The 12333-nt window shown below is 48.3% G+C and overlaps 1 protein-coding gene across 3 annotated transcripts in view; it reads left to right on the top strand.

The window, feature by feature from the left end:
• Creb3l2 (cAMP responsive element binding protein 3 like 2) overlaps positions 1-9999 on the top strand; it is a 113862-nt gene extending 103863 nt beyond the window's left edge. For 2 of the 3 annotated variants that reach the window (XM_038318624.1, XM_038318626.1), the window contains exons 9-12: positions 4465-4564; positions 4836-4962; positions 6144-6360; positions 8477-9999. In XM_038318624.1, the coding sequence (XP_038174552.1) occupies positions 4465-4564; positions 4836-4962; positions 6144-6360; positions 8477-8555 (523 nt within the window). In that variant the 3' untranslated portion in view covers positions 8556-9999. The remainder of the gene's footprint in view (positions 1-4464; positions 4565-4835; positions 4963-6143; positions 6361-8476) is intronic. The other variant, XM_038318625.1, reaches the window with a different exon arrangement.
• The last annotated feature ends 2334 nt before the right edge of the window (positions 10000-12333 follow it).

The raw sequence follows: 12333 nt of genomic DNA, 5'->3' as shown, positions 1-12333 counted from the left end.
ACATAGACACACACGCACATATATACACATGTATGCACACATGTATACATATGTTCATGTGAGCACAAATATACATATTATACACAAGTACACTTATACATGCACACATGTATACATATGTTCATGTGAGCACAAATATACATATTATACACAAGTACACTTATACATGCACACATGTATACATATGTTCATGTGAGCACAAATATACATATTATACACAAGTACACTTATACATGCACACATGTATACATATGTTCATGTGACACAAATATACATATTACACAAAGTACACTTATATGTACACACATATGTATACACATATATGTATATACATATACACATGCACACACAAATATGTATACATATACACCTGTACTCACATGTATTCGCATGTACATATATATGTACACACATCATACACACATGTACACACAGGTACACAAAAGCACACAATCACATACACATATACTCACATATAAACATGTATCCCATGCATGTATTTGTGTCATTATTAACTGAGTGTTAGCTGGTACACACCTCACTGCCATTGGACCGACTGTTACCATAGCCCTTTATTTTCGCCTGGGTTTTGTTATGGTTCTCCCATGTGTGGTCGCCTGTAATAGTGACATTTTATGTCTAACAGTGCAAACAGTGCTCCAGTCACATTACGGTCACATTAATGTGACTGGATGTTAAGAGAATGTAATTAAGAAGTGTTTTTACTGTGAATCGCGTTAGGTTGTTCAGTAAGGGACTTGCTGTGTGTATTGGAAGGTCTGCAGGCTGTGGAGTCAGGTGGTTGGGTTGGCACGCCGGCCCAGGGGCTCTCTAGTTACAGACCTCTGTGGCAGCTGCTCATCACTGCAGCATGCTCAGCCCCTAAAACTCATTCACTGTGTACTTTCTTAGGGTGGAAACGGTGGTTTTGTAGGATTCTACATGAATTCTCCAAACTTTGCTGGTGGATGAGTTTTTCTGATTTTCCCTGACAGGATGCTTCAGGGGTGCCGACCGGCAGGGCCTCTGGGGTGCTGTGCATACACACATGTGTGCACATGCACACACACGCGCGTCATCATTTCATTTTGCCCTCCCCAACTCCAGCAGGAAAAGCAGCAGCAAACTGCATGTCATCAAGCTGTTGCATTCTGCCAGGACGCCAGACTAAAACCGTGTATTTGAGACTGCGTGTTTGCTCATCTTAAAGATCTGGCTTATAAACTGTGAGGAATCGGGACCCATTAAATGACTGTTTCCTTTCCAGCTGACTCAGTGTGTGATCGGTCTCTTGAGTCTGGAAAGGATACATTGATGGGCGCCAAGTGAAGCCCCTCCAGTCGGCTTCCTCCAGCCAGGCTTCAGTGATTCCCCCGAACTTCCAGCATTTGGCACCTGTAACCAGGAGGGTTGGAGTGGAGGTCTGGCTTGGAACCTGTGGCGTTTATTCTTCAAGGGGCTTTAGGAATATCTGCCTTGCTAGAAGTCCTTTGTCAGGGGAAGACCTGGTGGGAGAATATTTGTCTTAGGGAAGGGGATGCTAACCCTAGTAATATCATCTAGAAACTGGAAGGGAGGGGTCTTTCTGCTGTCCTGGGAAATCTCTTACCTCAGCAGTTCCCACGAATATGGAAAGACTGAAATGGGCAACCAGACAACTTGCAGGGCACTGACCTAGACCCTCTGTACATAGGTTGCAGTGTGGTCTTCTTGTGAGACTCCTAACAGAGGAGCAGTGGCTGTCTCTGACTCTGACTCTTTGGGACCCACCCTCCTGCTGGGTTGCTTCATCCAGCCTTGCTGTGGGGAGGTGCTTGGTCTTGCTGTGGCTTAGTGTACCAGGGTTGGGTGATGTGCCTGGGAGGACCTGGCCTTTTCTGGGGAGAGGTGAGAGGGAGTGAATGGGGGAGCCAGGAAGGAGGTTGAAGGGAGGGCATGTGGAGAGGGAAGAGGGGCTGTGACCAGGCTGGGAATAAATGAATTAATCAGTTAAGAAATTTTTAAAAAATATGGAAGCTGGGCAAGGACCATGGGGTGGGTGGAGAGGAAGTGTAGAATGTTTGATGGTAAACAGGGATTATTGTTGGGGAAAAAAAAATAGCCCGGACAGTTTTGCTTCCAAAACACCAGAGGACATTGGAACAAATTAGATGGCTTTGGTCCAGCTTGGAAAGGGTCTGTCTAGCTGAAGGCTGGATGGAGAGAGGACACCTTCCCCTTTGCAGGAGACAGCTGAGTTTGCGTGCTGGCTCAAGAGAGCTGAGACACCCAATGAGTGTCAGCCCAGACTGGAAATAGTGAGGTCTCTGCTGTAGTGTAGCAGGCAGCCAAGTCCTTAGGAGTTGATGCCTTGGAATAAGAGTTGATGGCTCGGAAGATATGGCTCTGTCTGTGGGCTTGCTTGTATATACGCCCCAGGACTTGCTAGAACTGGGGGCCAGCATTACAGATAACAGTCTCTCCCACGCATGCTGTGGCTTGCAGAATCTTGTCTGTAGAAGGAGTTCTACTCAGCCGGTGGCCAGGCAGTAAATTCCTCAGTATTTGATGCTGTGGTGGGGCTTTGTGCTCTTGGGCCGTGCAGAGGTATTCTGAGGACATTTTGGTAGAGGAGAGAATAAATTCAATGACAGAAAAAAGGTTCTACAGCACGGGAACTCTTGGGGATAATCTTTTAAAGTAGAATTTAAAATAGTTGTATAAAATCAGTATTTCTCAACCTTTGACAACATGCAGTATGCTTTTAAAACTTTGATAAATGAACATGGGTCGTGTCTAACCACATCTGGCTATGCTTTTATATAGCCAAAATGAAAAGTATGATTAAGTACAATAGTCTTCTGTAGTAAATATTATTTCACTATCTTGAGATTATTCCACAAAGAAAAAAAAAAAGGTAGATGGGACCACAGGGGGAATCTTCTTTTGAGTCCAGAAAGCTTGTACTGTGTGCTGCGGGCTGTTGTAATTCATTGACCAATCCCACCACTACTTCCACGGCAGAAGGCAAAACCACCCTTAAAGCCAGCCTGCACTTGATTTGTTTAAACTAAAAGAGCTTGAGCCTTTGATACTGGCCAGGGTAGCAAAACCATAGAAAAGCCTGCCAGTGCTTCCAGCATTGGAAAGCCATTTGCGGGGATAGCTATGACGGGAAGAAGCCCTCAAGGAAATTCTAGAATTGTTCTTGCCTGACACCTGACATTATGGTGTGCATTTTTCTGAAAATCTTTGATACCCAGGAGACCTCATTTTCTCATAAAACCTTTCCACTCTGGCTTTGGGCAGAGGAGATAAGGGTGAGGAGGGGCTCCAGGGCTTCCTGATAGTCACACCGAATTCCTGGGAGACACCCTAACCCCTGCCACAGCCCCACTACATCTTATCATTCCCGGTTTAGGATTTGCAGGGAAGATCTCTGACTACATCTTGATTGTATGCGGAGCATACATTGCTGTACTCACCTCCTGACCATCACAGCTGTCCTATCTGGGGAATAAAAATCCCGTCCCCTCATTCTCTCTCTCCCCCTCTCCTTCTCCCTCCCTCTGTTTGCAGTGTGCCCTGGATACTTGTTTCTCAGCGATGCACTGGCCATTTCTAGTCACAGCCACCACCTCCGGCCACTCCTTCAATTGTTCTCTGCCGGTCTTTGTTTTTTTGTTTTTTGTTTTCGTTTTTTTTTTTTGTTGTTGTTGTTCCTTCTCATGGTTTGGTTTTTAGAGCTCAGTGCATCTCCTGGTGAAATGAGTCTCGTTGCAATCACCACTGCCCGGGTCCGTTCGGACTGCTGTAGCACAATACCATAAATGGAGTAGCTTAGAAACAACAGAAATTTATTTCTTACTGTTCTGGAGGCCGAGGCAGCCAAGATCAAGGTGCTGGCAGATTTGGTGTCTAACGAGGGCTGCCTTCTGGTGCATAAAAAGAAGGTAGCTCCTCACTGTGTTCTTGTGTAGTGGAAGTGAAGACGTCTACTTTCAGCCCCTTATATGGGGCTAATCTTGTTACGAAGATTCCACTGTCAGGGTCTGATCATTTCCCCCAGACCCCTGTCTATTAACATCATATTACAGGTTCCCTTGAAACATATGGACTGAGAGAGGACACAGAAACTTTAAAGTAGAGTGACCATCCAATCGGAGTGTTTTTTTCTCATTAACTGACAGACAAGCTTCTGCCTGTCGGGGTTATTTGGGGGCTCCTCTCTTCCCCAGAGCAGCTAACGAACAGGACAGGCTGTGGTGCTGTCGCCGGGGCTATATCTCAAGCTCCAGAGGGCTCTGTCGTGATGGCATCAGCAGGTGTGGTCCTCAGGCAGTATCTTTCCCCCCAGGGAGGTAGCCCTTCTGGACCCAGCTCAGATGCAGATGCTGAGCCACCATGACTTCTGCAGGAGGTCGTTCCGTTGGGAGCATTGCTATCTCACATGCCTCTTCCTGGTTTCATTTGTCACCTCGGCAGGACTCTCCTTCAGCAACTTCAGAAGCTTCAGGCTCTGGTGATGGGGAAGGTCTCTCGAACCTGCAAGTTAGCCGGCACACAGACTGGCACCTGCCTCATGGTGAGTTTCTCAGAGGGACTCCCCTCCGGCCAGCCCCCTATGTCCAGATTCCCCTACCTTGAAAATGCCAAGAGTGAATGAAGCCAGAGGGACCATACATTCTGTTCCAAGGCTTCCCTTCTGCATGTCATTGCAGGGACAGGACTAAGGGTATAATCTGTCCCCTGGCAGAGGGGTATTCATTCTCCCAGTGCTCCCAGTAGCTTGTCCTGAGGGTCTGCTCCCCACAGCCTGGGGTCTATAGCTCCCCACGTTCTGTCCTCGTCTCCAGGTCGTTGTGCTGTGCTTTGCTGTTGCGTTTGGCAGCTTCTTTCAAGGCTATGGGCCCTATCCCTCAGCCACCAAGATGGCTCTGCCCAGCCAGCATCGCCTGTCGGAGCCATACACAGCCTCCGTGGGTAAGTCAGTAGCTTGTTCTGTTTGCCTGCAGTTGGCTTTCCCGGCTTTCTGCAAGGAATCTCATACGAAAACCCAATGTATAAAAGTGGAACATTTCTGTTCACAGGTGGGGTGTTCTGGGAGTGGCCACTGGACTCCCTTGTGTAGCGCCAGTAAAGTCTGACCCACATCCCCCCCAATTTTGGGTTCAGATGTGAGGGGATGTGACTCTTGGAAGACTAGAGAGTAAGGAGGACATTTAACTTTTTTGACATCCCAGGATCACTCTTGTGCCTCTGACTCCCCGGAAGTACATGCCACTGCAGTAGGAGTTCGCAGCAGAATTAAAGATTTGTCTGTCTCATGCCCAAGACTTAGAGAAGTCGGAGGCTCTGGTGTTCATGTTGGCAGCACATACTGTCCGCTCCTTGACCGATGATGTGTTTTGAGTATTTAGAAAACAGAGGGAAAACAAAGAAGGAATATACACAGAGTGGCACAGCTGTGTTAGTAACAACACACACAGAGTTAGGAGACACAGAATTTGAGGAAGGGACAATTTTGCCATCCTCAGAAAGTCTTGTGTTTTTCAGCAGTTAGGTATATCCCAGCCAGATGCACGATAAATGACATTCCATTAAGATAATTTCAGTGGCTACTTGGGAACTTTTTTCCTGAGGGAAACAGCTCTAAATTTTGGAAGCTAATGGGCACACAGTTTCTATGTCCTGGAAATGGCTACAGTGTCATCTGTGTGACGGCCCTATAATGAAACAGGGGTTGTCTGCCTCCGACTTTGGGCTATCTCTGCAGATTCTAAGACCTGCTTTCTGGGGATGCTTCCTTGTTTGTCTGGGCTTTGACAACTCCAAGTGTTTGACCCGCGTTTCCCACGAAGTCTTTTCCCTGAGACAGTTATGAGTAGGGATGAGAGACATTTTTCTTGAAGGCAGTGAGGGGGGCAGGTGGTTTTGCAGTTTCTTGCTTTTATGCTGTCCTTCCAGCATGTATAATTGGTATAATTTTTTGCTGCATAAACTCTGAAACCTGAAGCCATTCCAGAAAGCCCAACCCAGCTGGCCCTCTCCACCCCAGAGGATGGGAACATGTTGTCATCTGCCACTGGCCTTGGGCATTTGGAGTAAAGGGCACGTGTGGGCCTCCTATGCTATTCTGCTAATATCTGTTGCTCTTTCTCCAGTGAGATCCAGGAACCTGCTAATCTATGAGGAACATTCTCCCCTGGAGGAGTCGTCCAGCCCCGCCTCCGCTGGAGAGCTTGGGGGCTGGGACAGAGGATCCTCCCTGCTCAGGGCCTCGGGGCTGGAGGCCCTGCCAGAGGTGGATCTCCCCCCCTTCATCATCTCCAATGAGACCAGCCTGGAGAAGTCAGTGCTGTTGGCGCTTCAGCAGCACCTGTGAGTCCCGTAGGCGCAGACCTTGTGGCTGATGGTGGAGTATGACTCAGCCCAAGTGGGAGGGCGTATACTCTCCCCGAGCTCTCTCGGGATCCATTTAAGGCATTGGCACCAGGGAGAGTCGGCTGATGGCTGTTAACAGAGAAAAGGTCTAGGTTGAGCTAATCCAGTATCCAGGCCGTCAGTTCAGAGCTGGCAGCCCTGGCCCTGCAGAGGAGGAAGGGATGTGAGTCCTCTCAGTAAGTGATTCAAGGCCAGCCTCAACTTCATAGTGAGTTCCTGGTTAGTTAGCCTGGGCTACGTGAGATCCTGTCTCCCAAAAACATGCCTGGTGACATCAGAGAGCTTGTTCTGCAAATGCACCTTTGATCCAATTCTGTAGTTTCCTTCTAACTAGAGAGGAAGAGAATGTTATGCTGGGTATCAATACAACCAACGATTTACATGTCAGTGCACAGGAATCAGCTGTGACTGCAAAGGGACCACCCTTTGTGTAAAACGCTTGGGACCACAAGGTACTTAGAATAGGATATTCCAGGTGTTGGAATATTTGAATATACATAATGAGGTTTCCTGGGCATGAGACCCAAGTCTAAACGTGTAATTTATCTATGCTAGGTAAGAAAGTTTCCGTACTTAGAGCAGTTTGGTATGGGGGATGCTCACCTGTGTACATTATATGCTTATATTGAGGGCAGTGTGGATGAAACACTATATGTCTTCCCCATTGAAAATCATCCACCCGTGGCTCCAATTCTGCACGCATTGTTCCTCTCCCACATCTGGCGGGTGGGGCTCCTTTTGAAAACGTAACGGCTGATGCGATCTCAAGGTATTGCTGCTGTGCATGGGGATACCTGGGGCTCTGGTCAGCACAGGAAGCATGTGTGTACCCTCTGGGTGATGTGTGCTAAAACTGATGGATTAGCTAATCTGCGCTCCTGCATGGCCCAGAAGCAGGGCTGCTCCGGGGTCCATAGCAAAGATTTCACTTCTTTCCTAACTCTGTGCGGCAGAGTTCATAATCATAGGTACTTTTGTATGTATACATGACATGCACATGTTTCACACTTACTCACCACCACCCGTATGTGTTACTGTAACAAGCCGTGTAAGTATCCCAAGATGTACAGCCTCAACTTTATCCCCATTATGGAGAGAACCTGGAGCCAGCATTGGAAGCCCTGGAGGACTGAGCTGTCAGATAACACGGCTCGTAGCTGTCTGCCCTCCTGGCTCTCTCAGTCTACCACAATGTCTCTCAAATCATAAAGCCTTCCTGGCTCCCATCATAATGCTGGGAGACTTCGATTGTGTATCTATTTCGCGGTATATATTTTTGGGTTATTTTAAGTTGATTCATTAAAAGAATCCTTGTCAAGATTCTTAATCCTAGAGCAGGTGTCAGCCCTTATCCTTCTCCACTCTCCTTCCCATAACTTACGGCATTGAGGCCATTAATAAATAGGTAGCAGCTTTGAAAGCAGTTTAAAATAAGTCAGCATCTGAGAACCATGGGTCTCCTCTGGGCCCAGATAAAGGTGGGGGTGTGTAGAAGGAGCTGCGGGCTGCTTCCCGCCACCCGGCTAGCTTTACACCCGAAATAATTACACGGAAACTGTATTCTTTTAAACACTGCCTGGTCCATTAGTTTCATCCTCTTATTGGCTAATTCTCATATCTTGCTTTAACCCATATTTAGTATTCTGTGTAGCACCATGAGGTGGTCGCTTACCAGGAAGGCTCTTAGCCTGCATCCATCTCAGAGAGGAGAGCTATGGCATCTGCCTGAGGCGTCTGCCTGACTCTGCTTTCTTTCTCCCACAATTCTGTTCTGTCTACTCCGCCTACCTAATTTTCTGTCCTATTAAAGGGCCAAGGCAGTTTCTTTATTAACCAATGAAAGTAACACATAGACAGATGACCCTCCTCCATCAGGGGTGTAGAGGTGAGCATGTGACCAGTGGGAGATTTGGGGGAGCAAAGAACAACACTAGGGGTTTAAAAGACATTGCCAGGGCCAGCCCACAAAAGGTGTGACTGAACCGTGATACAAAGTCTGAGAATGTTAGCAGAATCCTGTGACTAATACTTCGTTTTCCGTGTGGTGCCTTCGCAGGGTCAGCAGCAAACTGGAAGGGAATGAAACGCTCCAAGTCGTGGAACTCGAGCAGCGAGTGAATGCCACCTTCTAGGGCGCCGCCTCCAGCCTTCTCTCCTCCTGACTCCAGCTGTGCACCCTCAAACTGTCTTGCCCATAAGCTTCCCCGTCACCCCTGGACCTTGAGGAGGACGTGGACTAGTGCTCCTGGCTTGAAATGGGAGACCAGCCTAGGAGTTTCTTCTTGCCTGACCCCATGGCTCTATGGAAAGGAGCTGGCACCTCTCCATCCCTTTCTCTTACTGCCGCCACAGAAAAGTATTTTAGGGGTGAGGTAGGGGCGGGAGGAGCAGGCTTGCTTCCACTGGTATCAAGAAGACACTGCATGGTCCTTCCCTGTGAGGTGTGACCCTGTCAAAGAAGACTTACATGACTTATGTTCAGCTGAGACCCCGGACTCTGGCCACAGATATGCCACCAGCACACCAGGGAGAGGCGAAGCACCGTCTCCTGACCTCCCTTGCTCACCACGACTCCAGTGTGGCCCTGTCCCCACGGACAGTGCCTGAATGCCATTCCAGTCTTCTCTCTCCATTCTGTGCCCTGGAACCCTCTTTGGATGCCTGCATGGGCAGACAGGACTCCCACCATATTTTCAGGCCGCAAGTGCAATTCCTGAAGGCATCAGGCTCTTCTCCTCCAGGCCAGCCTGCCCACTGTGTTGCTTGTAGGATACTCCCCCGCTACACACACACTACACACACAGCCTGCATCCCCACTGGACAGTCATGCTGTCTCCCTGGCCTCCCCTCCCTATTTGTAAATAGTATTTATTAGCTTGCTGAAGCTCCCTGCTGACCGTAGTAAAGAAATCCCATGACCCCTTCCAACAAGCAAAGTCTTTTGTTGGCCTTTGGAACAGGAGAGTCCCCAGGACCTGGGACCTGCCCCCCAAGTCTTTCTAGCTTATGCCTTATCTTCTCCCTTTCCTTCCTTTTTAAAATTGGAAACCTATAAAATAATCGCCGCTGGGAAATCCCCTTAAGCATGTGTCCCCTGTTGGATGAATCCATGGGGAATGATGGAATGCTGTCCTCTTGTTCAGGCTCCAGGCTCCATGGCCACTTGCTTTCTCTCTGTGTGTTCCTGGGACAGAGAAGGGAGGCCCTGCCCCTGACAATAGGCATTACTGACAACCTTGCTAGCTTGTCCCGCATCTCGCCTGCTCTCCTCCTTCGCTTCCCTCCTTCGCTTCTGCCCTCTCTCTACCTGCCTTAACTGGGGGGAGGGGCTGGAGTTGGGGACATTTGTCCACCTGCCTTAACTGGGGGGGGGGGCTGGAGTTGGGGACATTTGTGCACCCACAGTCACACCTTTTACAGTCAGGTTTGGCTACTTTGCAGCTCACCCAAAGAGATACGACAAACCCTCAAACTCCTTTCCTTTTTTTTTATATGATTAAATCGTAAAATTTGTAGTTAAAAAATATCCTTTTCTCTTTCGTACAAATAAGAAATGGAAATTACTCTTTTATTGTATAAGGTAGAAGACTCGTTTTTAAGTGTTTTCCTCCTAGCTTGTAAAAGATTTTATGTAAGAAATGTGCTTACACTTTGTATTTTATTTTTAGCAGCAGCTGAAAGGCCTTTAGTTTTGGCCTCTCTCTCTCTCTCTCTCTCTCTCTCTCTCTCTCTCTCTCTCTCTCTCTCTCTCTCATTTTTTCCTCTGTCATCGGTGTGACTGTTCAAGGCTATTTGAGAGGGATTATGTCCACACTGGCCCTTGCATTCTATGTCACATACAGGATTTGGTGTCATTAGTGTTTGCTGCCGTGCTCCACAAGCAGCTTCCTATTTGGCCTGCTCAGGTCATGATAGGGAGTCCTCCCTCCGCGCGTCCCTCCCTCCCATGGTAGCTTCCCAGCTGACAGATGGCTAAGCTCACCTTGTAATGTGTGAGACCCCCCCCCCCCCAAGGCCACTGTGATCCTGGCAGCCCTGCTGCCCATAGTGCTGTCACTGTCCCTTAAACGCTCAGATACCAGGACTGTACAGAGAGGAGGGTGGCTGGTGCCCTGCTTCTGTTTTCTTTTGGTATTCTGTCTTCCTTTGATCTTCCTGGACCTGGCCCATCCTGTTCTTTACAATACCAGATGTTTATTCATAGTAAACATAAAAATGCCAAGCCCGTGAGAGCCTAAGAAGGGAGACAGAAACCAGGGTGAGGTAGTATTTGTGTGGTGGGAAAGGGGGAGTTCGCAGTGAAGGGCAGGAGTGGGGTTTTAGCTGATGTCTCTACATCTGCTGAGCTGAGCCTTGGTTTGCGATGTCCCTGGAGGTCCAGGGTGGAGACCCTGTTTGTGGATGAGCAGGGAGAAGAAAATGACTCATCGTGTCTAGTTCTCTGACAACTTTATTTCCTTCTCTACCCACTCTTGGATGTCACTGTCTCCAGACAGCAGGGCCCTTTGTCTGTGGGAAATTGGCCTTCCAGAATAGATCTGTAACTAGAGACGTGGGACATTAGCCAGAAGACTCCAACAGCCCTTTAAAGGAGCCCTCGGCAGCCAACACTGCCACTCTATTGAGAAAAAACTCAGCCCTCTGCCCTCTGCTGCTGGCTGGGTGAGTAGAGAGGACTAAGCAGCGATCCCTCTGGGATACTCAGTCTAGGGATCCAGAGTGGCATAAGACAGGAGGGGTTACAAGCAATTAATGGATGTGTGCATACTTTGTGTTCAAAGTGTAAGGCTCGAATATTGGGTTTTTTTCCCACCAGCTGGGCTGTCCCGCAGACCAGTCAATAACATATGAATATCTCTGAAGGTTTTAAACTGAAATTTTGAAAATGCCTGATACTGCTAGACTATTAGAGGAGCTAGAACAATCAGTCTGCTGGTTGTATTTTCTATCCTATAAACAACCCCCCAGACACACAGTCACACACACACACATACATACACACACACACACACACACACTTTAAGATCACTTTAGTGATAGAGATGTCTTACAAAGATTTAGAGAACAAGTCATCTTTTTCTGTAGACGAAACCCAAGTAACCCCGTTGCCCCCTCCCTCGGGTCTTTTCTCAGCTCCCAGCTTCACACTGGGAAATGGATCTTGTGAATGAGAGGAGCCAGCACCGGGTGTGGAGGAAGAGCCCCTGTAACATCAGGACTCTGGAGTGTAGCGCACAGAAAGAGGGCGTTCTATAAAAATCCGACAGCTGAACTTAGTTGCTCCTTCCTGGCACAAGGTGGGGGCGGGGTGGGATCTGACATCAGTGCAGGCAAAATTAGATAAACCTTTCGGTCTATAGCAGTAATGTTTGTGGATTGGGAAAAGAGCTTCTGGGCCACATCATTTACACGCTGTCTGTGCCAGGTTAACAGAGAGCCCCCACCCCCCATCACCAGTTCTACTTGGGTGCCCCATAGTGGCTACAAATCTATGTCCAATACAGCGGGAATACTGAACTGGCTCCTCTTCATGCCGGTACAGAGCCCACGTCATCATTTTTACGGCGGATGTTTCCTTAACATTCTTTCCAGCACTCCATGTTCCTTCCATCCCATGTGCCCAGGCCCAGGGAAAGCAACAAAACAGAATCGAAGTGTCTCTGAGCCAGCTCCTGTGGACGTGTGTGCTTTGTGACGTGTGTATGTGAGCCCAGCAGACATCTGCCTGACCCTGGCCAGCGTGGAGGCATGGACATGGGAGAAGATGCTTTTCGTTGCTAATTTGTTTCCGCTGAGCCAAGTGTTTGAGAAGCCTGGATGAGCTCAGCGCTCCCTTGCAGTCTGTTGGGACCTGTGGAGCCATCAGTGGTGGGGTCTTAGCGAGAACCACTTTTTGTGAACACTTCCTAC

Source organism: Arvicola amphibius, chromosome 2 (genome assembly GCF_903992535.2).
Source record: "Arvicola amphibius chromosome 2, mArvAmp1.2, whole genome shotgun sequence".
Taxonomy (NCBI): domain Eukaryota; kingdom Metazoa; phylum Chordata; class Mammalia; order Rodentia; family Cricetidae; genus Arvicola; species Arvicola amphibius.
Note: the sequence above shows the minus strand (reverse complement) of the source record. Positions and strands in the feature narration are given on the sequence as shown.